The sequence below is a fragment of the Stegodyphus dumicola genome, chromosome 2, assembly GCF_044657685.1.
Source record: "Stegodyphus dumicola isolate Sdum_Otavi_A_Nest chromosome 2, ASM4465768v1".
NCBI lineage: Eukaryota > Metazoa > Arthropoda > Arachnida > Araneae > Eresidae > Stegodyphus > Stegodyphus dumicola.
The window spans coordinates 216,777,436-216,803,194 of record NC_140769.1 but is presented as its reverse complement, the minus strand read 5'-3'; the positions used below and the strand labels follow the sequence as shown (position 1 = coordinate 216,803,194).

Sequence of the window (25,759 nt, the reverse complement as noted above, 5' to 3'; positions counted from 1 at the left end):
AAAAGATAATTTAAAAAAGAATTTACTAAAGAGAAAATATTAAATACAGCCATATGATAGTACTGGAACTTTTAAATCTTTGAGATAAAGATGAAAAAAAAAATCAAATTTATTTCGATGTAGATTCTGAATAAAGCTTGAGCGATATTCTCAAAAATTGTTTTCCTTCTGAAGAAGAGGAACCTATGTCTGATAGCCCACAAAACTGATACAATTTTATTCAGAAATTAAGGTGAAAATTTTGCCTACTTTAGATTTTGCATTCGTTTGTTTCTTTTCCATGCAATTCTAGATGAAGTTTCATAATTTTTATAGTAAAAAATGAGGGAGCAGGACTGCTTTTTTAAATGAAGGCACTTATTTACTAATATAATTGCTCCTTACACGGTATTAATCAGAAAATTTTATTAAAACTTATTTCAATCTCTTACTAAAGTAAAAAGTACATTACTAAGTAAAAGTGTTAGTAAAACCGTCTGCTAATATAAGAAAGATATTTTTGATCTACCGAAAAATATAGCTGTGTAGAATTTGGAAGCTAGGTCTTGGGATTTGGTACTTTAGGTGCATTTTGCGTGATTTTCAAACTATGTTATATTCAAAACATTGGCTTGCATAAATCCTAATCATCATTAGTAAAACGATCGGGTTAATAAAAATATACTGGAAATTGTACTTGACATAATCTACATATGAAATCATTAAACAAACAGACCCCAGTAACTGAGATGGTGGTGTATTTAATTATGGCAAAGCACACTAGGGCTATCTGCCTAAGGGGAGGGATGCCTTCGTGGAGAACTTTCTAAGGAAAACTGGCTCGTATACACGTTACACATGGGGAAAACCACGAAAACACCCATGCGGCCAGCCCGTTCGCGGGATTCGAACTTCGGACCGAACTACCAGTGTTTAGCGACTTTACCGCTCGGCCGCTGGTGGGCCCCCAGTAATTGAGGAATTTGCGTTTAGAAAATGGCCCGCCGTTGTTTCGTGAACTATCGCATACCTGAATATATGAAAACACATAAAATGCGATTTAGAAAAATTAAATTATGTTACAATCTGTAAAATGAATTTCAATCCAATTTAAAGTTTCTAAAATGTAAGTTTTGTAAAGCTCTTGAAACATTTTCTGCACATAGTATAAACATTATCCTGAATTCGGAGTCTATGTGCTTTGCAAAACAGTAAAAAACGTTCAGATTTCTTGAAATGTAGTTTTAATATTACATGATAATTTGAAAATCCTTCTGAAAGTCTTTCGTAAAAACTGAGTATTGTCTAAAATGAAAATGTCTCTATTCTATTAAAATTAAAACTTTTTATACATTATGAAACAAAATCATATGTTCTTACTGTAGAGGAATGTAATAATTAATTCGCAGAAACGAACAAAATGCACTACAATATAATAATATACTTTGATGAAAAACTGGGCATGTCTTCTACAAATAATTCAGCTCAACTACTTACGGATGGCTGTGGAGTGTTTAAATACAATTAACATAAAAAACTTATTCCTTATACAGGGTAACTGGCTTTTAGCATTGTATAAAGGTATAAAAGTTTGTATTCAAATTTAATGATTACAAAATTCTTTATAGAACTCACTTATAATAAAAAAGAATAAGTATACAAAATTGAAATTCAAGTAAAGACGAATAACTTATTTAATCAAGGTAGACCTTATAAATTTAGAAAAACAGAATTTTACATTAACTTACAACAATAACATTAATAATAATAATAATAATAATAATAATAATAATAATAATAATAATTTCTTTAATTGTGTGTAGTGTGTATATGTTGTAGCCCTTTGTATTGAAACTGTGGGCAGAAGAATTTGATTGGTGAAAAATATTATACTCAGTCAGTTTATGACCACAGCTGACTCTCTTAACAAAAAAATTAAATTAAAATTTGATATGAGTATTCCTAGCAGGACAACGGGCGTACACATAGTGTAAAAACTTGGGTAAAAACTTTGGGTAAAAATGTATTATAGCAGAATTATTTCTGCTATAATACGGCCCTGCTATAATACGTATAATATGGTTTAGTATCCAGACTGGAAAACGTATTCGGGCTTTGAAGCTCCTATCCGGGATCCAAAGCCCGGGAGAAACGTATTCGGGCTCAAATTTTGAACCGGAAGACTCTGGGCAGAAGGACAGGGTGAGACAGGAAAGGAGCCAGAGTAAGAGGAAAACAAATTCGCAGCTAAAAGTATCATAATTAGGATTTAATATCTTTACTAGAAGAAAAAATCGTAATCGGGTTACAAGCATCCAAATTTTGATAGTTTTCGATTTCTTAACTAACTAATTTTTAAACTAATAAATTAGTTTGAGCGCGCAAATGTTGACAAATAGGATTTTTAGTTAACATATCACCTTCAATATAAGAAGAAACTTTTTCATATTTTATGTCAAAAGCATACATAGATCATTTTAAAAAGCATCGAAATAGTTTACCTGTAGGATGTTTTATATTTTTAATCCAGACTGGGACAGCATGCTCAGTATGCACAATGGAATGATTACCATGCAAACAGTAATAAAATTTATCGATAGCGTCTACAACGGCTAAACATTCTAATTCATAATTGTATAATGTTTCTCATAAGTCCCTAATTTCCGAGAATGGAAATCTATGCGATGGGAATTACCATATGGTTGTTCTTGTTTAAAACTGTACTAACAGCTTCTTTAGATGTATTTACCTTTAAATACATGAAAGGAATATTTTGGATTATATAAAGTTAAAATATGTCTTTAAATTAAAATGTCTTTTAAATTTTGAAAGTCTGTTTGGCATTCAGTTGCTCATTTATATAGAGTAGGTTTTAGAAATTTTGTTAAACGGACTCCAATGCATGCATAATTTATGATACACATTAATACATTTTAAGGAGCTGTAAATTTTTAAAAACTTCAATATTTGCATTAGAGAGTTGATACTTTCCTGCTTGAACTAAAAAAGTTATATTTCTAGTTCCAAGAAAGTATATTTTATTCTAGAAAGTTTATTTAATTATTCTAGAAAATGTATTTTTTCTTTAGAAGAGTGCATTCTGACTTTTTTAATTTTATATTTTCTTTTTCATAAAAATATTATTTTAAGATATTCCTCAAAATTTAGGGAAAATACTATAGTGCCATCAAAATAATTTAAGGCAAACGAAATTTAATATTTGTTTAAAAAATTGTCCAAGGGCTCTTTAAAACACAACTGAGGAATTTTAACAATTAAAAGGTAATGCATTAAATTCATAAAGACCAAAATTGGCTGCCAATGCCAATTTTCAGTATCATTTCCATTTAACTTTATATGCCAATAACCAGATGCTAGGTTTCATGTAGAAAGTACTTTTGCATTCGTTAATTGATCTAGTACTGCGTTTATTCTCAGCATTGATTCAAAATCTGTTTTAGTAATTTGGTTAAATTTTATAAACTCAATATATAATCTAGATTTTGCATTTTCATCTTTTTTATACGCTTAAGATACAGAGGCAGCACAAGGGCTAAATGATGGTTTTATAGTAACTGCATGTAATAATTCATCTATAAGATTTTTAATTTCGCTCTTATATTTAAGAAATACTCTATATCAGCGGTTCTCAACTTTTTGACTATCGTCTAAACAAAAATTTAAAACCTTTAGTACCGCCACTACAACGTATTACTATGACCACCACTCTTGAACAAAGCTCAGATCGCATAAATTGAAGAGAGTTAGAGAAAAAAAGTCAAATAGGATGTTGAGGTTTTAGTTTTTGAATTTAATAGCTAAAGATACTTTGTTTCTTTGCGTACCACCTATTTTTCTCTTGCGTATCACCGGTTCAGAGCCCTTGCTCTATATGATCGATAAGCTGTAGGAATTTCTGAATTCGATATTACTCTGGAGAGAGTCCATCTTTACGATTTTGGGGGTTGACGTTTTAGGCTATATGAAACCGTACAATGCACTCAGTAACAGCATTATTGGTGTTGATAAGAGTATTATTCTATTTTAAATTATCTCTCATTATTACTTGCCTCAACAACTCTAAAATGGTACCACCAACAGCGGTACAAGATTCACAGCGGCGGCGCACTGATCGGCATACATTAGTAAAGACGTCAGGCGTGTAGAGCACATGTCCAGCAGCAACAGACAAGCGACCAACAAGATTTTCTGCAGATGTGACTGGACTCTCGTACACAAGGTTTTTAAAAACGGAGAACTCGGTGGCCAGGGAACTAGTCCGCCCCGTTCTATCCAGTTCTGGTCGTAGACACGTCCAGGTGATTCTTGATGTTCCGTTTGAAGTAAGTTGGGACTCCATCGTGCTGGAAGAAAGAATAGAGTTCATCCGCGAACAGCTCGAGGAACATCGACGAAAAGTTCAGGTAAGACTCCTGTAGGAAGATGCTGTACATGTGGTCAGTTAAATGATTGGGTAGAATGTACGGTCATATTAAGTTATCGTGCGCAATGCTTGCTCAAACATTAATGGAAAACCTTTCTTGGTAGGCGTGTGTTATTGTGCCATGTTGGTTATCATGAGAGCACAGGTGAGAATGATGAATGTTAAACCTACCCAACTGCGTAAAGGTAGCCTTATCAGTGAATAAAGCATCTGCAGGAGGGAAAATTTGATTACCTGTCGACTGCTATGGGTACCAAAGAGCAAAGTTGAGAAGTGGAAGATAATCGTCAGGAGCCATTGCTTAGATTAACTCTAACTCAATTTTAATGATATATCATCCTTAAAATTTACTCGTTAACTGAGTTAATATTAAAATGAGTAAATATTAGCATGAACAAAAATAGCATCTTATTTAAAATTTATAAAGAAAGGGTAGCTACGCGGAAGAAAGAAATCACATGCTTATAAAAGTTTGAAGATGATAAAAAGTTGGATTTTTAACGTTAGAATTTATTAATGTGAATGCCAAAAAACTTACGAACTGATCTATGACAGAAGACCGGAAATCTTAAAATTTTCTTCATTGTTAAACAGCAGTACATACAGAGATTTCTCTCATATGTGATGTGAGAAATAAATTAAAGAAAATTTATATTTGATTTTAGACAAAATTGACGGAAAAAAATGTCCCGAAAGCTCAGAAAGTTTTAATTCTTTAAAGCTTCTTATTCCTTCAGTAAAAGAATCGGTAGCAAGAAAAGCATTATTTATATAAAAACAGTTTTTATTTTAAAAGAATAGTGGCATGAATGTATGGAAGATTAAATTATGAAAACATTTAAAAACATTATTGTTCTACTAATGAAACAAAGTTCATTCTTTTTATAAATGTTGCAATTAAGTTAAGAATTATTCGTTATTAGTTTATTAAACAACAAATGAAAGGAATCAGTTACATTATAATTTTGAAAAAAATAGTCTTTTTGTTGAAACTTTGATTGCGACTACATTTTTGGAGAGAAATCATTAAACATGAATATTTGAGAATATTTGAATAAGTTTATTGGAGGTATAAAATGTTTTTATTTCCTAATAAAATTTGTTTATAAGTATTAATTTATTGAAGGTAATTTTAAAACACAATGCTAAATTATTTTTATAGTACACAAAAAATATAGCTAGTTAGCCTTTGTTCGGCATTGGTTTAAAAAAAAACAATCTTAAGGGGACTCATACACCTTAAACCCTTCATGATCTTCGAATGTGTGACTATTGCAAGAATTGTGATATTTGATTTGTTTTAAAAGCAATTACTTCCAACATTTTACAGCTGACTTCATGATATAGCTGCTTTGGAAACTAGTAACCAGAAAATTTGTGTTGCCACAAATATTTTTCTAATTTAATCCTCTTTGTGACAAAATATTTCGCCATATTTCCACCTTGCGCGCATGATATTTTAAAAATAGCTAATGGTACATACTTGAAATATGATAGAATTCTTTATATGGGCCCTATTTTCTAACTGAACCAACAATCTGATGAATATTTTAGTACTAAAACATTTTATGGACGAAAACATTACACATTTTTTTAATAAAATACATTTTATAAACTCAACTCAAAATAAAATAAAAATTTAACATGAAATTTTTAGAATTTTAGGTTCACAGTAGTTTCCAGATGTTATAAAAGCTATATATTAAATATAGAATTAAATTATGAAACAGAATGTTTTAAACTGTGCGCGCAAGTTGGAAATATGACGAAAAATGTTGTCACAAAGGTGATTAAATTATAAAAATATTTGTGGCAACACAAACTTTCTGATTACTATTTCAGAAAGCAGCTATATTATGTAGTCATTTGTAAAAAGTTGGTAGTAATTGCTTTTAAAATAAATAAGTTATCCCAGTTCTTACAACAGTCACCTATTCGAACATCTTATGGGTTTTAAGGTGTATGAGTCCCCTTAAAATATATCATCGGATCCCTGTTTTTCAGAGATAAAAAAATACTTAAAATCATATTCAACATAAAGTTGATTTTCGCATAATTTTATAAAACCACTATATATTCTACTGATACAAATAATTAGATTTGAATAATGAGAATGCTGTTAAAGGAAATAATTTGTAAGTAATGCTGAACAAATGCATGAAAGAAATGCTTATAAAGCAGCACAAAAGGTGTGCTAACAGTGCTCTGAATATGAAAATTTCCTGCAGACCCACTACAGTGTCCATAATATTAATTTACTATGTAATTTCTAAAGGAACAAATGAGCATAACAATCAAAATGCTGATTTATATCTTTGAAAAGCTTGAATTATGAAATGCATAAAAGAATATTCAGAAGAAATCTTTCAGCAACTTAACATTTAAACTAATAAATCTCAAATAAAAATAATCACATATACTAGCACATATATTTCAATAAATAACACTTGTTGAAGTTTAAGATTGTTTATTATCTGAACATGGATATGATCATTTTTAATTGAACATTGTGAGTATTATAACAACATATAATATTTAAAAAATTCTGATAATACTAGAGAAAGTACTTTTTTTAATCTGATATTAAATTAGAAATGATATACGATTGAAGTAAAATGTAATAGCGAGAAAGTATACACATTTTGATTTCAGTTTCAATCTTTTCAGTTTGACACCACGAAATCTTTACTTGTACAAGACATAAAAGAAGCGTAAATAAAAAAAAGGGTATTGAAAAATCATCCAAAAGTTTACTTTTTCTATCAGCATTTCGAAACTTTCATTCAAGCATAGCTGGAGGCAGCTGATAGCAAAAATATGATAGTATTAATTAAAATTTACAGGCCAGGTATTTTGAATTTTAGGTTTTTCCACTCTGTTTTGATTTTATCTGAACAAGAGTTCCCTAAAGAAGAAAATGTAAATTAATTAACTCTAAAATAATCTGTATATAGTGTATGGTCAAAAACTGTAAGTATTTATTGTTACTAGTAATTGAGCGAACTGATGCACCGTCTTGAAATAAATTATAATTCTGAATGCTTCTCAATCTTACCCTTATAAACGGTTAGCAAAGACTGCAAACTGTAAATAGTAATTTTTAGTATAATAGAGTTTAAAGTAATTAACTTAAAGTGCAATGAAGTTTCCAGTACACGTATCATATCAGTTTGACTGTTTGACTGTTTTGAAAAACCAAACTTATTTCGTACGAATAAGTTAAATTTCCAAAATTTTAACTTTTCAAGAATCGAAATGAAAACTATTTCGAAAGAATAAGTTTGATTTTTAAACACCAATCTAACTAGTCCAAAGAGATCAAATATTCAAGTTAAAATCTTTAAGTTGGCATTAAAATAATATAATAAGTTGTATATTCCCAGGAGCAGTTTCAGTTTAATTGTCTGTAACTGGAAATATCAGGATAAAAAGACTTCTTTCATTAATTATTATTTAATTCGCACTGTATTTAATTATTAAGCCATAATTCATTGTTGTGATGCATAATCTCATATCACACTTCTCTAGGTACTTAACGTAGCATTTCAAGGAAGAAGCCTACATTGTAACCTTAAAAAATATTTATTTCTTTTCCTCTTTCTGTATACAGTTATTTTTGTGTCCTTTTAAATTTTATAATTTTATTTCAGTAGTTGAACTTATTTTCGAAAAAGGATATTACCGTTACTAATATTACTTGTAATTATTTATTAGAATTTTTCTTTTATGCAATAACGACAAATGTTACGCACGCAATTATTAAATCAACAAAAATATTTTGTTTGTTAAGCTACATTTTCGCCTTTATTTAAATATAAGGTTTCAGTGTATTTAAAAGATTGGTTTTCCTTACGTTTTACATAATTTGTTTTCGTAGGCATTTAATACTAATATAAAATATTTATATAATGAATATATTAATTTATATAATTAATAATAAGTTATCTAATTTATCTAAAAGCTTTTACTTATCATGAACTATTAGTGTGAATTAATAAAGTTTACGGTAATTAATCCTTAATAACCAGTTAAATAAAGTAAAATGTCTACTGTCGTCACCATCCCCAAAACACGAATCTGGAAACAATTAACGCTTGTAAAGGTTAGTCTCAAACCTTTGTTTTAAGAAAATGGAGTTCTGATGTACTCAGTTGAATGGCTGTGACTTTTTAAAACATTCTATAAAATACAACAACACAACTTACAAAAATGCGTTAAGTGAAAAAAAAAAAAAATAGATCTGCAGTTTTTACATAGAGCTGAATAAATATGTATATATATTAAGTCCCAAAAAATAAATAAATTCCAAAGGAACCAACAATACCCAATAGCATTAAGAGTAAACTCTAAGTAAAAAGCTACCGGGAAGCTAAAGGAAAAACATAAAAAATATATAAACCGCGCTAGAATAAAAAAATGTTAGTAAGCCATTTTAGTATATATTTTGCCTCTTGAGCTCCCATCACTTCAGTAAATTTCATCAATAACTAAACTATTTCTCAGCAATGCGTTTTCCTTGAACTATGCTTCTTTATTTACTTATCTATTTTAATGCAATTAATGCATTATTTATGTCTTTTTTTAATAATGGATATTTTGATTTTTCTTTTGTTTTCTTTGCTGCTTATCGATTTTTCTTTCATTTTAAGAGATTAATTTACTTTTACTTTGCAGACATGTTTGTCAATTTGTAATGCTTTTCTTTTCTGCTCTTTGGAATCTTTGCTTCTTTTCCTTAAATTTAGTCTACTACAGCTTTATTAGCTTTCTTACGTTTTTAACTGCTTCGGTTTTTATTCTCCATGTGTGTTAAATTATTGTAACTTTAGTTCATTTTACACATAAGCAGAGGCAGAAACGGTTTATACGTACGTATGTATGTACTGAGATTTCCTCTTGGAACTTTTGTAAAGTTTAGAAGGCACTTAGCTTCATTTATGATTCTAGTTTACCTATTAGATTAAATATTAGATCGCCCCCTTATGATAAATATTATCCTGCTTTGTATACATTCCAAAAATGCTCACGTTGATTAGTTTATCTATGATAAATTTAGATAAATTATCTGTGATATTTTGTATACACTCTATTAATATTTTTCATAATTTCTGGTTCAGAACTCCGCTGATGTATTTGATTCTTTAGCTTTCCACTTGACATATCATAACAAAATTCTTATGAATTAAAACTTATAAATCTATTTTATACTGCTAAGATAAACTGCTTGAACTAAACAAAAATTTACTTTTGGAATTTAAAATTTACCTGTGGCATAAGACTGTTCTTTCGGCTGTAAACTACGGATCTTCTTTCTCTGCCTAAGTTAGAGACACAATCAGCATCATCGATAACCACTTTCACCCCGGGTTTTCGAGGACTGGGCAAAGGACTTTGCTGAGGTTGCTGGATGTGGTTCCGGGACGTTGATTCTCCACCTTCCCCTTTTAAGCTCGATTTCAGACAAAGTGGCCGATGTCTGATAGTCGGTTGATGTTCAGTCGGATCGGCAACGGACGGACTTTTGGAACCTACATCCAAAGATTTACTTTGTCGTGTTAAACGTTTTGCGAGCTCTTCATCGTCTTGAGGACACGAGTAACTTTTGAGTGGCTTCCTCCGTCCTGCTGATAAGAAGCCAGCTAGTTTACCTTTCATCGTATTCGTTGATAGATTTTGATTGTCCTGTTTATCAACAGGAGAGCCAATTTCTACATTTGGTTGTTTCTGAAGTTTCTTCTTCCTATCCGGGGTATTGTAAGAGAGACTACCATTTCGCTCCATTATGTCCTCTTTCACATTGTTTTGGCGTTTGAGTGTTCCTTTTGAAACATTTTCCGGTAGGCCAATATTAGCGTTAGGATCTAGGATTTCGTTGTTGTTGTTTTTATTTCCTTCATCATCATCTGTTGCTGGATCAATTTCAATAGAAACACAAGCCAACCGAGGATTCCTTTTAAAGAGGGCCTCACTTTTTGGCCGATTACCATTAGTCAAGTCATCTGAGACTCCTTGAATAGACAGTAACACTTCTGAGTGGTTCTTGCGAAGTGTAGGTTGAACTTCTGTGTAGTCCGAGTCTTGAGATTCGTGATTATGTCCTTTATTGGAGCCATTTTGGTTGTCGTCTTCGTAGTCCCGCATCTGCCCCATGATCTGACTGTTCACTTCGGGTTCTCCCATGTCCCCCTGGGGGGGCCCACTTTCTCCGAGTCAAGGAATTTTGTACACGATCAAATTTCCGTTCCGTTTCTGTTTACATCATTCCGCCAGCGCGCGCTTTTATCCGTCAAGTGCATCTTCCGCACCTGGGCCGCAGGTACGGAATAAGAAACAAGCTCAAAAGGAGAAAATGGAAGTGGAGAAATAACAAAACGAAGAAAGAACTGCAAAAATACCGTTCATCACGTGACAACGGCTTCTCTGAGTCTCCATGGTGATATGATTCTCCACCCACCCGGTCACGTGATAGTAGCACGCCCTTTTTCTCGTTGCTCTTGGCGACCAGTGTGTCTTGGACATCGAATGACCCTCCTTAATTCATAAAGAGTGTCGATAGACTCTTAACCAAAGCATTGCTTATTGAAAAAGGGGTATTGAAAATAGACTGGTTGTTCGGATATTGTCTTGTCGAAACACATCTACGAGAACGAAAAGCTAAAATAGCGTCTGATATAAAAATTCTCTGAAAGGTTCGGGAAGAAGCGAATAAACCTTTTCTTTGGAGTTTCCTACTTATCCTTCCGTGTTTTTCGTTTTTTCTTTTTTCATAAAAAGCTTCTGAAACGTGACATTAAAACAAAATGCCAAGCTAGCTCTTTTTCTCTTAGCATTCTTCTTTATTTATATTGCAAACATAAAATCACTCACGCAGTTTATATTTCCGGGTTTTAAATATAAATTCTTCATATTTCAGTTTCGTATTCATAAGCATAGGATTTATAATAGCACTAAATATGAATATTAAACAAATGTCTCCAGCAGTAATAAAGGTGATTTATCTTTTTCTATATCGTTTCTTCAGATAAAGTAAATTAATTTTTGTAAAATATTAATCTAAAAGATTAATATTTTCAATCCCGATTTCATATAAATTAAGAATGAAATGTTCTATTAACTGGCGTGTTAGGTAGAAGAGGTGTGGGAAAGATAAAAATTGTTCTTTTAAAGCAAAATAGCTTTCAAATTAGTATCGATTAATTTAATTTTTAACCGCTAATAAAAGAGCATTTCTTTTCATACCACCTTTTTAGTTTCGAACATTTTAATTTTCGAGTTAGTTTGTAAATTCAAGAAAATAGAAAAACTAATCATATTATTAGTCACACACAACTTAAAATTATTATGTATCAATATGGGAGTAATTTTATATAAAAGCATTTGGTTGGAGAATGCTAGAAACGAAACAATAACACAAATAACTAGTATGCAGCTAAATCAAAATTATATTATACATTTCTTGATTGTGTGTGTGATTATGGCAAAGCCTCGAGGGCTATCTGCCTAAGGGAAGGGATGCTTTCGTGGAGGACTTTCCAAGGGAAACTGGCTCGTATACACGTTACGCATGGGGAAAACCACGAAAACGCCCATGCAGCCAGCCCGTTCGCGGGATTCGAACCTCGCACCGAACTACCAGTGTTCAGCGACTTTACCGCTCGGCCGCTGGTGGGCCCCCATTTCTTGATTGAAATTCATATTTATAAACTAGTCAAATTATGGAAATGTATTGAACACTTTCATTATAGACCAAGATTACCATTTAACTGAATGGTGTTTTTATGCATATCACTGTACACATAAAGATATTCGCCATGAAATAACACATTTTCATATAAATTATAGTTCAGCCTCGAAATTCTTTGTAGGTATTGACAGGCAACGAAGTGCGGTTAAAGGTAGATTCGGAAAAGAAATTTTTACCGCGTTTCAGAAATCCAGGAAAATTTAGGTTAAACCAAAACTTAATATTCCAGTTTACATTTCGGAACAGGCGTACATTAAAGAGTATTTCTAAGGAAATTCTAATGGAAAGCAGTATTCAAATATTTTAAATATACATAATCTAACAGTTATAACAAAAAAGTAATAGCAGGAAAAAAATCAGAAATTCTTTGATTTATTCGGCAGTTGTTGAAAAATCTACCATTCGCAAAAAATCCTAGATCATCCAAAATTCACGGAATTTGGAACTTACTAAACCAATTATATTTAGGGAAGATAGTATGAAATCCGATGAATAAATCTATCACTTTCCCTTGAAGAGTTTATATATACGTAATTTATTTCCATGTTTTACAACCATATTAAAGGATTCTAATAATTAACGGTTTAAATATTTTCTGTAATTCCATAATGTAATCTTATTATAATAATTTGTAAAATTGAATTAAATTCTATGCTTATCGCAAGAGATTTTCAGTTTTTCTTTTAATTTTTACTACACTAACAAAAGGTTATCATTTTCAAAAACTTTGAACATCTTCCTAGCATTATAAATTCTTATTAAAATTTATTAATTTTACATGAAAAACGAATTGTTATTTTTCTTCAGATAAATTTTAAATATTATACCTTTTTACTGTTGTTAGTATACTGAGTTGGATTATAAAGTTTTAAGATAATGTTTGTACAAAACTGAAAGCTGTAGAAACAATATTGTTACTTTTTAAATACAATATATAACCACTTTAAATCTATTAAAACAATTGCCAACTGTCATGCACCTCTCTGAATCCTTCGTAAAACTCATCTTTCGAAAGACTCTTGAAGTCTCTGATCAAGGCTTTTGAAAGGTTCGGAAGTTCGAATTCAGTTTACATCGGCAACTTCTGAATGATCATTGTTTAATTTTTAATACAAGATTTCTTTTCAAAATAATTTCAAATTTTGAAACGAAATATGAAATACTATTATGCACTAGCAAATGTCAAGGTTATTTTAAATATTGGCTTTTAAAATTAAATTAAAACGTAATCTATTTAATGTACAAATAATTAAATTTATTAATTTCTATTTCATCCTAAGATCGGCAAAAAGGTTTATTCCATTTTCTCTTATACTTCACTTTTTCTTCTTTGAGAAATTAATGTATTAGCTTCGTGAAACTTGAAGACCATCAAACGAAAGAAAATCATATCAATTGTATTAATGAAAAACGTAGACTACATTAAAAAACTAGAAGTTATGGCTAATGAAAGTCATTACTTCTAATTTTTTAAGAAGAAGGCTAATGAAAACTTAACGACTTACAACAGAATAAGTTTAATCAGTTTCTTATGATTGAGCGCTATCAGTTTACCACAGCATTATACACAGGGTCAAACTATATCCTGACGCCTATGTCATGTGACCTGCTCACCTGAGTTATTTAACTAACAAAGTAACTTTTGCAATTTAAATATTGAAATAACGCGATGCAATTCTATCTTCCGGATACATGCGTTTTCGGACGAGTTTTTGGCTGCATGACTAAAATTTACGCATGCAATGTGATTCTTTCGTTGACGTGCGAATTTTTTGAAGGAATAAAATTATGGCAAAGCACGCGAAAGCTACCTGTTTTGAAAATTTGTCTACATGGGAATATTCTAAGAGGAATCGCTTCATAAATAGAATACACGCGAAAGTTCAGCTACAGCTAACCATCTCTGCTGCAAACAGTATGATAAACAAAATACTTAATAATTTATTCATTCAGCTTCAAGGCAAGAATTAAATACGAAAGTTACCATTTATTGCTCGCTTTTGTCTAACTTGGTTTCTTTTTGTGTCGAGTTTTGAAGTAAAATGTTGACTTCACCTAGGCTTTCCCTAATTTCTTGAAATATTTTTATACAACCATAATTTACTGGTGGTTTTTCAAAATTTGATACAGATTTTGGTCTAAATTTGAATTTTTAACTTGAAATATATATATATATATATATATATATAAGGTGGCTGTATGATTCTTCACTTTCAGATCAGTGCCCTATGATGAATAATGCGAGAATTCGTTAAAAATATCTTAATTTCTTTTATTACGAGAATTGTTCACTTATAGGAATACATGATGTGTAAATTAGCAGGAATTTTACAGGTACTGATATCTATGCACTGGGTTAAAGTACAAAATTGGCAGAAAATCACATTAAATTTGGTTATTTCGCTCTTCGTTTTAATTAAAAATAATAATTATTTTTGTTTGAAAAGACAAGCTCTGACATCTAAAGCCAGACGGTTATCTAATAAAAAATAAACCGTTGTTGAAAAAAGTAAATATACCTGTATATTTGACTACATTCTATGTTATATTTTCTTCACTGCCGACTTAGATGGAGTGAAATGATTACACATTTAAGATTTGAAATCCGCAGGAAAATTCATTGGTTAATGGAGAGTGACTGCACTACCGTTGTGTCCGGAATCGGACTTTGCATTTTTTTAAATCGATTAAAGCAATTTGATTTTTAATTGATTTAAATAAAGGTAAGAAAACTTATATACTAAAATTATATACGTATATAGTTTTTATATATAAAAATATATACTTATACACTATTTTAATCATACTGCCGGCTTCTGCCGGCTAGGAGGATAGGGGCTGTGCCCTTATAATGACAATGATACTAAAAGACAGGAATGCTTTCCTCCAATATTTTCTAAAGGAAACTGGCTGCAAAACAAGGCATGGATATTAGTGTCTATCACGTGTCTTTGAGAAGAGATACAGAAAATCGGTTGATCACAAAGGCCTGTCGAGAGCATTATGGTGGTGGAAAACACGTGCGAGACTCTTAAATTTTATCCTACTTCTAATCAAAATGAAAATGTAGGATGGTAGTCCTTACGTGCTTTGCCTGCGTTAAAGAATCTATAATAAATACCATATAATGAGTAAAGAAAATACTTTATAATTATTACATTTTATAATTATTACTTTCTTATCATTCACTAAGTATATTTTAAAGCCAACACTATAGCAGTTTCTGCAGTTTCCAAAAGAACATCTCTCCGTTATATGAACCCTTAGCGGCCTATTCGCTCAACCAGTCGAAACGAAATTTCAGATATTGTCATTTGATGGTAGTAGCTCGATATTGTGATTATTTAAAACAAGATATCTCTCACAGTTACGGCTATAGCGAACCAATTTAGAAGTTTTGAAATGACAACATATACTTTTTCCTGCGCAAATTGATCAGAACATTGGAAAAACCATAAACGGTGTTGAAACGATACGATGAAAATTGCGTAAAGAAGAGCATTATGAAGAACCAATGACAATACAAAAGAGGAGAGGTAAAAATTACTTTTATCCAGAATTACAAGTTTTCAGCGTGTATAACGTTGCATGATAAGGTAATCCCGTAACTTTGCAGTTTCGTGATCTTTCGACCTCACTCCGATGAATTTCTGTTTCTGGGGGCCCCACCAGCGGCCGAGCGGTAACGTCGCTGAACACTGGTAGTTCGGTCCGCGAACGGGCTGGCTGCATGGGTGTTTTCGTGGTTTTCGCCATGTGCAACGGGTATCCGAGCCAGTTTAACTTAAAAGGTCCTCCACGAAGGCATCCCTCCCTTAAGGCAGATAGTCCTCGAGTGCTTTGCCGCAATCTAATAAAACAAACCAAAACTGTTTCTGGTGTTATTCGAAATCTAAGGTGTACACATCAAGTACACGAGATTTGTCACAATCGAAAGATGCCATAAAACGTGAAGTTGTTCTTCCTGTTATTTTACGTTCGTCGTGGTTGCAACGAGCTTCCGCATTCAATGCATTATTGTCTACAAAGGTAGGCATGTTGAAAACTTGTAATTCCAATAAAAGTATTTTTTCTCTCCTTTTCCTTGTACCAGTCAATGGTATTTTATGTACCAGTCAAAAGTATTTTATGACCACCCTTTCCTTTACGTACTTTGAAGATAATAATCAAGACAGTCGAAGAGTGTGAAATATCAGCCAGTAAAAGTATTTTTAAAATTCTTAATTCCAAAACATATCTTGAATATGGTATAAAAATATACACAATTAAATTTCTTAAGAACTTTTCTCCAGCAAGCGTTTCAGACAGATAGAATTTCGTCACCAATGACTTTCGAAATAAGGCCAAGTAGCTATTATTGAATAGGTAAGTGTTCTTCTTTCAAATGGTCTACTGAGATGTTTCAAAACGTTCCTAAGCCTTTATCCCAGAACCCGTTAATGAAATCAATATTTTTTACCTGAATTTGTCGATGCAAATGGCTAACGTGAAGTATGAAATGAATGTGTGTACTAAAAATGGAACTGCGAATACAGGTCGATAGACCAAGAATGAATGATAGAACTTGATAAGCAGGTTAATCGATACATTTAAGCTCTATTAAGAGAATCTTTATTTCGTTAGAAAATATAATGGAACTCTGATGAATAAATATCTATTCCTGTCAACCTGTGTAAATAGTCTGAAAATTCGGACGGGTTCCCATATTATCATATAATGCAAGTGAGCAAATTTTATTTATTCCTTTATTGTACACTAGCCGCTACGCGACCAGCCTTCGTCTGGCTTTCAAATGTACCAGAAAGTGCCTAAAGGGAACACCAAACATTAAATTTAAAAACTGCACAGAATTTTATTCTGTAGAACAACTTTATCAAAAAAAAAAAATAACAATAAAAGGGAAAACAGAAATTTCAATGAAAATGTATTACATATAAAAAAATTACAATGAAATATGCAATATCCCTTAACATAAATATTAATTATCTTAACAAATAAATTCAACTTCCCGTTGCAAAATCTTAAGAATTCAAAAGGTATAATGGAAGTTAAGAACTTTGTTTCCTAAAAAAAATCATGCAAACTTTTTAGGTTAATCTTTCATAACCGGGGTAAGTTTCCGCCAAACTATTTTGGCCTTCAAAATTTGGCGAATTTTTTTGGCGGCAATGACAGCACTAAGATGTGATTTTTAAACGTAAACAGAATAGTAAATTTTAAGTTTTGAAGTAGTGAAACGCCGTTATTTTATGTAAACAGAATAATAAAATGAGATGATAAAATACTAGATAAGTAAAACAAAGTCCACCAGCTTTGCAAATAAAAACATAGTCCTATCTACGTAATTCATGATAAAATAGTATAATGAATAATAAAATAATAAATTGTCTAACACTTTCCTTGTTGTTTCTAAAATTGTAAACGGTGGTGTTGGTGTTGGTGTATTTAATTATGGCAAAGCACACGAGAGCTATCTGCCTAAGGGGAGGGATGCCTTTCGTGGAGGACTTTTTATGGGAAACTGCCTCGTATACACGTTACACATGGGGAAAACCACGAAAACGCCCATGCAGCCAGCCCGTTCGCGGGATTCGAACCTCGGACCGAACTACCAGTATTCAGCGACTTTACCGCTCGGCCGCTGGTGGGCTAAAATTGTAAACGGAGTAAATACATTCAAATTCACTAACAACGGATGAATCATAAACTCACTAAATTTGAATTTATTTGTTAATACAAGTTATTAACGTCATGGAAGCAACTGTCATTCAAAAATTTAAACATTCCACATCTTTCGATTGTCACATGCAAGAAAAAAAAACTAAAAAAATAATTAACTGACCAAGAAAACATTAACTAAATTAAATGAAAACATTCATAATTATAAACTTCACGTCATCTGAAATCCAACATTCTCCCACCAACAACAGCTTAACCTCCTGCAAATATTAAACAGTAAAACTTTTAAAAACAAACACAGTATTTCAAAATTAAATTAAAATTAAGAATCTTCTGCCTAAACTAAACTCGCACTCATTACAAGCACCGAAATAAAGTTCCAGGTTTGCCACAGGGAAACATACAGCACCATAACCAAATCAAAATCGTGCCAAATTAAAAACTCTCGCCATGTTTGGCGCTCACCCCGATTATGGAAGATTAACCACTTTTATATAATTAAAACTACATATAAATATAACATAATATAAAAAATCATCATGAAATAAACAATAAATTTCATATTTTCAAGAGAAAACAGTCAGCAGTCCTGTATCCAAAGCAATGAATGAAAAACTGTTGCCAAAACCACATCTCTGAAAGAATGAAACTATCATCATAAAGCAATAACCAATCAAAATTTTGCTTTGTGGATGACATAATTCAAAATATACAAACCTCTTTGCCATTAGCTAATAAAGAGAGAGAGAGGGAAAAAAAAGGAAATTCTTTCTGTTGTGCCTCGCGAGACACATGCGCGTCAGAATAAGAAGATTGCACTGTGCTTGTTGCGTGTATAATTAATAATATTTTATCTCATATTTTCAACAGTCAGCAGTCCAGTATATAAAGCATTGAATGAAAAACCGTTGCCAAAGCCACATTTCTAAATGAAGGAAAGTATCATTAGAAAGCAATAACCACTCAAAATTGTGCTTTGTGAATGACATAATTCAAAATACACAAACCTTTCTGCCATTAGTTAATAAAGAGAAAGAGAGAAAAAGGAAATTATTTCTGTTGTGTCTCGCGAGACACAGCCGCGTCAGAATAAGAAGACTGCGATGTGCGCATTGCGTGTATAATTAATAATATTTTATCTCATATTTTCAACAGCTAGCAGTCCAGTATACAAAGCATTGAATGAAAAACTGTTGCCAAAACTACATTTCTAAAAGAATAAAACTATATAAAATGATGTAATTTCATCGAAAAAGATAAAATAAAAAAATTCTGATTCGAATTTTGAAAAAATCACTTCGAGGTGCACTGGCTCTTATCTAGGTGCACCTATGTAGCAAATGTCGTAGTCCTGGGTCTATTAGCTTACGCACAGCACTAACGAAAGACACAGACACACACAGATAAACCTTTTCTTTTATTATATGTAGAGATTATTTCAAAACTAAACAATTAACTGCTTTTATTCAATAGCTTTGTTTATATTATATTTCAAAGATCACTCAATTAAAAATTTACTAAACACACTTTTTCAGCAAAAGTGATTGACACAATTATTCTTTATTTGCCTGAACACGCAACTTATATTTTAGTTTAACAAAAAAAAAATTGTTTGTTTAAATATATCTGTTTTAATCAAAATAAAAGCGCACATCATTGCTTTTTCACTAATGTTTACAGGTTAGTTTCTTGACGAACATTATAAGCTACGTTTCATGCAATACCTTTTCATCTAAATTAATAAGGGACTGTAAATGTTTCCTAAAATATTCACATTGCTGCATCATTTGTTGATTTTATTCAAATCAGAGGTTCTCAAGTTTCTTCATTTTGCATAATATAAATAAGAATAAAAACTACGTGTGCAAACGTATACCAGTACATGTACCATAAGGAGAGCCACTTTACATTTATTTAAATTACATTTATTTTTCAGAGTTTTATCTCCAAAATAATGTAATTTGACATTAATGGTACATGCACTATAGTTAGACAATCTGTGATGTAATTAAAAAATAGTGTTGCGATACTGAAAATTTAGGGGGGGGGTTAACCTTTAAAACTGTACACCTTATTTTAAATCCTGATCAAGGCACCATTGTTGCGGATGAAAATTTCGGTTTTTTAAATTCTTAAACTTTACACTTTAAACTCGCTAGTTGCCGAACAAACTAACAAAAAAAATCAAATTCATCATAAGAACAGTCGTATAGTGGTAGTACAATAAAGCGCTGTGAGTAACCTATTCAAAAATTTAAATCAATAACAATAACTCCAAATTCAATAAAACACCCATGTCTCTAAAATCCTCCCGGCTCAAACAAATGAAGTTACATGACAGACAACAGTAAATTACACAAAAAAATAAATAAATAAAACATAAAATATACGTCAAACACATTTATTAATTTCTCCAATATCCAATTTCAGATACCTGGCCAAACTACCCTTACATACAACAGTTATTAATCTTCCACATTATGTATCAATTCAAAGGTTCATTTATGAAGATCAAATTTCCAAATTAACATAATAAAAGATTCTCATGATTATCCGCTAACATTAAACTATATATTTAAAGATCTCACCTAAACTAATGAAGAATTTTACAATTTACAGAATTACACATTTTAAGGGCAACAATTTCAAATTCTCTTTAAGGTTCAAAGCAGTTTTCTTATTATTAAATTAATTTTCCCATTATTAACTTAATTTTCCCTTTCCACTAAAATGCAAGATTAGTTAACTTTTTCCGGACAAATAATCTATGATTCCTGCAAATAATATAAAAAAAAATAAGGAACTCACAGTTAGTAGTCAGGAAAATCTTTCGTCACTCGTACCAGAATTTACGATAACTTCTAGAATAAGTCCCTTATTGCTGAGTCAAGTAGAATTTACCGCATCACACTTCTTTAGGCCGGTTTACTAGCTGGCACTCAACTAAAAACGACTCCAGTTGGATTTTCCCGCAGAATAACGTAAAGTATTTTCTCCTTTCGATCTGAAATTCTCCTCAGCAGCAAATGGAGAGAAACGTCGCACCAACCCGCGGGCGTCGCACCAAGAGGACAAGCCCCGCCACTCTTTCCCTTTTTTTTCTTAACATCTCGTCTGGTGAAGATTCACTTCCAATCTCAGACTTCGTTCCGACGCGCGAGAGCAAGACCCGCAAGGGGTCAAGCCGCACACTCTTTTCTCTTTTTCTTTTTTCTCAAAAATCAGAATCAAGACTCAAGACTCACTTCTTACAACGTGCAGTCTCCGAAGTAAACTCGGTCTCTCCGCTCCCGCAAATTTCACAGGCTTACAAAAATATCACAAAATTAAATCTCACCAATCCCCAAATTTTACTTTATCTTTAACTGAGAAAATTACACCCCCACAACGAATCAAAACAAGGCAATCCGGACAATGCAGTCCTGACCATCTGTACTTCGGGAAAAACGTGGGAACTAGACTCCTCCAGCTAACAAGCGGAAACTAAGCCATAAAAAATCCAATTATATAAACTTACAATAAACCCCCACTTTCTTGAAGTAAACATTGCAAATATAACAAAACTTCCACTGTTAGTAAAAGGCCATAAACCAGGTGTTTTCTCGCAACGTTTCCTGACTTTGTTTGCGACATTGCTATTTAACTGAATTTTACGGTTTAAGTGCAAACATGATATTTAATAAATAAAGGTAACACACAAAACGTTAAAATCTGAAAGGTTTCAGATCGCAAGACGAAAACAATAGTCCTTTAGGGACAAAGCCCCTTTGGACTAAAAAAAAAAAAAAATAAATAAAAATAAAAAATAAAAAAATCTGAAAGATTTAAGATTTAAAATACGTCCAAAGGGGCGTTTTTTTAAACGTTTTGTGTGTTACCTTTTTTTCTTAAATATCATGCTCTTTGCACTTAAACCATAAAATTCAGTTCAATAGCAATGTCGCAAAATAATTTTAAAATGAGCCTATCTTTAGAATTTCCGATACACAATTCTGCGCGCTGGAGATAAAAAGGTTTCCCCCCCCTTAGAGTGTTGTCATTGCTCGCTTTTAAATCGTTGAGCTGGTTACTCAAAAATTCGTTAAAGTTTTACAGAATATGAAATCGATCATAAAACAAATTCCAAATTTCAAATTTGGTCTTCCACATGCCCATATTCGTAGGAGGATTACGTCATTCAAAATCCGATGGCTTTATGTACCCTTGTTTCATCACAATGCGAGATTCATTATTTAATTTCTTCAAATATAATCCAGAACTCTAATATTTGATGGCAGTAGTTTGAAAAGTGAAACGATAGTGATTCAACGCAAAATCGAAAAACGAAAACTGTAGTCCTTCATGGACAAAGCCCCTTTGGACTAAAAATTAAAATTCGCGACATAACAATAGTAAATAAATAAATTTTTAATTCAATTCGCTTAAAGAATGATCCGGATAATTTCAGCCTTGATAATTAAATTTAGGATAATTGGAGTTATATCGTAGTAACAATAAACGCGCTCAAGTATAATATTATGTTCTTAATGGGTTAGGACATTCGGTAATAAAAATTAGTTAATATGCGTTAGGACATTCAGTAATAAAAATTAGTTAATATTATTTAAGTCAACAAAAAATAAATTAATTAATTCACAGCTTTAATTATCTTCGTTTAAAAAGCTTAGTTGATAACCGGAGTTTCGGTAACTGGAATCGCGATACTTGAGTTCGGATGATTCGAGTTTTATTGCAATGGATATAATGCGTTCACGCAGTTAAAAATAACCAGACTCTTACAAATATTCGCAGGAAAAGTAAAAATAAAAATTTGCTACCAGTAACATTTCTGCTGAAGTTATGAAAACTTTACGTAAATAGTGTGCATAGATATCATAATTAAGTATACGTAGATTCTGTAAATGCTCTTAATTATTATTAAACATCAGATTCTCGTAAGATGCAGTTTACCTTGGGAACTAAGAACATATGATTTAAACGTCACTAAAGTGGGCTAGATTCCAAAAAACTTTCACAGAAATAAAACCTCAGTATAGTTATCAAAAATATCATATTCAAGTTTAATTACGCACGAATGATTTAGTTGTAATAAATTAGCAAAGTAAAAGAAATTAGTTTAATTACTGTATCTCGTTTAAAAATTAATTCTTTGTGTACGCATAATTTAATATTTGTGATAACATATTATTGCGAAAGCATATAATTGCATTTTTTACTGATTCTATATTTTCAATCTGGTAAAGCCATAAGTGTTTTATTTCAATGCTTATGGATAGATACATTATAGTCTATCGATATTAGATGATTTAGATACCAAGTTTACAATTTTGTTCTCCTTTGTATTCATTATCTCTTATACTATTAATTAATGGATTTCATTGTTATTAAAGGATAATTACTCAACACATTTTCTCTTTCCAAGAGTATTTTTTATGTCTTTAATTATAGAGATATTTTAAATAATTGTTAGAATTTTACTTTTCCAAAAATATTCCGATTTAGAAAGTACTGGAAACATCTAAATAACTGAATAATTTTTTCATGATAACTTTCAAAATAGAGTGAAAAAAATTGCGTTTTTAAGATTGATGCCATTAGAAAAAGATGTTTTTTGCATTTATGTAAAACGAATATATTACTGAAGGTAAATTCTGAATAAGAATTTAAATTTCAATTCTTTTTTATGGCAAAGCTTATAAAAATTTCGATTAATGTTAACTTCGAATAGTAACTTACTCTGTTTTGAAATAAATGTCATTAGAAACATTAAAAACATTTTTTGAAAACACGAAATTTTCTTCATGTAAGTTGTGGTATACATTTTCTGCTTATGACACTCTGCTTTGAATTTATTTAATAAATCATAACTGACTCGATATTTCTACTCTAAGGCAGACACAGTTTTCTTCATGCTTATTACATAGGAATTTACAAAGGATACAAGAAAATGCTATGGCAACGCTTGTATTTTAGTATCTATAGGGAACTGATTTATCAGCATCGTCCACATACGCATGTATCTCAGCTTTAGGTATAACTCGAGCTTTTACACAGAAAAAGAAAGGTATATTAATTACCTTTCCACCTGAAGATCATAATATATGATATTTCGTCGACTGTACTTTTTACAGTGTATAAAAATCGTTTGGTAAAAGAGCTTTAAGAAATCATATTTAGAATTTTTGTTTTTCTATTTAGGGAAAAAACATAGGTATCTCCTGATTTGAAAATTATTTGTCTTTTACAGTTCAAACTCCAAAACCCAGTGACTATAGAATTAAAGAAATAAAATGAGTTATAATTATTTAAAAAAATACCTTGACAATAACTGAAGATTATGTAAAAAATGCATCAAATATGCAAAACATAACAAAAGTAAATATACATTAAATTTCATGCGACATTCTATTAGATACAAGATCTACAGTGTTAGACATTACTTATAAGTAACATCTAAAAATGATTTGCAGTTAATCAATGATATAGCTTTCATGTTCTATATTTTAGTGCAGATTATAATAACGTTGTTCACCTAAAATTCGCTGTATCCAATAAGATATAACATTATAGCCTTAGAATAATCTAATGAATAGCATGTCATAAAATTGTAATTGTATCTGCGAGAAAAGAAAATTAGATTCATGATATTAGTTTTGAAATATTTACTAAACAGTATGAGCGGGTACGATATTGATGGAAGTTTCGCTGTTAAAGATAGAAAAATAAATAAAAATAAAATAAAATAAATAAAAAGAAACAGCCTGATATTAGCCTTGCTTTATTTTGCCAGTTCTGGGTAAAGGATATTTATCGTGAATTGGATATGAAAATTTCTTTCTTTTAAGCAAACTTTTCTATTATTCTGTTCTTTACAGGCTTCCGAGTGAAGATTTTCAACAAATCGTTGTTTCTCAACGACACTTTGATAAAGATGAGAGCTATCGAAAGCTCATATCTTTTGATAAGAAAGCTCAACTGAAGGATGCTTGTGAACGAAAGCAGAATCTTTGCTTTCAATATTAACTTTTCCTCTCTTATAATTATATCTAAATGATTTTCTTATTCTGCACAAAAGTATTTTCCCGAGTTTCATTCAAATCTGTTTCTTTTAATAAATAAAGAATGAAACTGTGATAAAAGAATAGCAGAGGCTAAATACACGGAAATACATTATGGAGAATAAAGTATTTCTAAGAAATATTTCATTGTATAAGAAACGAGAAAATCTCATTTACTCAAAAACTAATACGACGATTTATGATATTGCTGTAAATTTTTGTATTTAACATTTTTGTTCATGTGGTTTATATTTCACTAAAATACATGTCAAAAAGATACATAAAAACCTAAAATGACAAACGTTTTCATTTATTAATAAAAATATCATGTTGGTTTTAGAAATGGAAAACCTATTCAAAAACTATATTTCAGAGTGATAATTCCATATTAAAGCTATTATAAATTTATAACGGTTAAATGTATTTTTTTTAATTCAAAAAATGTAGGGGGAAAATATAGGAAAATTAGTTGAAGAAAAAACACTTTCTTTGCAAATTAACACTATCGGCCTTAATGCAAATTGTCGAGCAACAAATTACTTAACCGAAACTAAAATGTCTTTCTGTGTAAAAATGGAGTTATTACCCGATAGACTAATGATTTCTTAACGCATATATTTCGTGTACACAATTTCAGTAATCCTTGTAATTGCGAGAGATACACAGAACAGCACATTAATCATAAGTAAACACTGATAATTTGCGTATAGGAAGTAATCACCTATATTACTCACACCTAACGCAATTTCTTTTCAATTTAGTTTTGGGTTTAGAACAATCCGAGACATAAAACTGGTAGTTATAGCCATCGAGCAACGAACCTCCATTTGATCTTGATGTGAGTTTGTGAATAAT

General features: G+C 31.1%; 1 protein-coding gene and 1 long non-coding RNA gene across 10 annotated transcripts in view; one reads left to right on the top strand and one right to left on the bottom strand.

Moving 5' to 3' along the window:
* The window catches only part of LOC118190971 (voltage-gated inwardly rectifying potassium channel KCNH6-like), a 609,494-nt gene that overhangs the window by 240,948 nt on the left and 342,787 nt on the right, over window positions 1-25,759 (bottom strand). Inside the window, exon 1 of one of the 9 annotated variants that reach the window (XM_085811765.1) lies at window positions 9,689-10,717. The exons of the other annotated variants lie outside the window; for them this stretch is intronic. Coding sequence (XP_085667891.1) covers window positions 9,689-10,603 — 915 coding nt within the window. The 5' untranslated portion in view covers window positions 10,604-10,717. Of the gene's footprint in view, window positions 1-9,688; window positions 10,718-25,759 lie in introns of those variants that run through there. 9 annotated transcript variants of the gene reach the window in all.
* LOC146998846 (uncharacterized) overlaps window positions 1-25,759 on the top strand; it is a 476,895-nt gene that overhangs the window by 154,988 nt on the left and 296,148 nt on the right. The window lies entirely within an intron of this gene.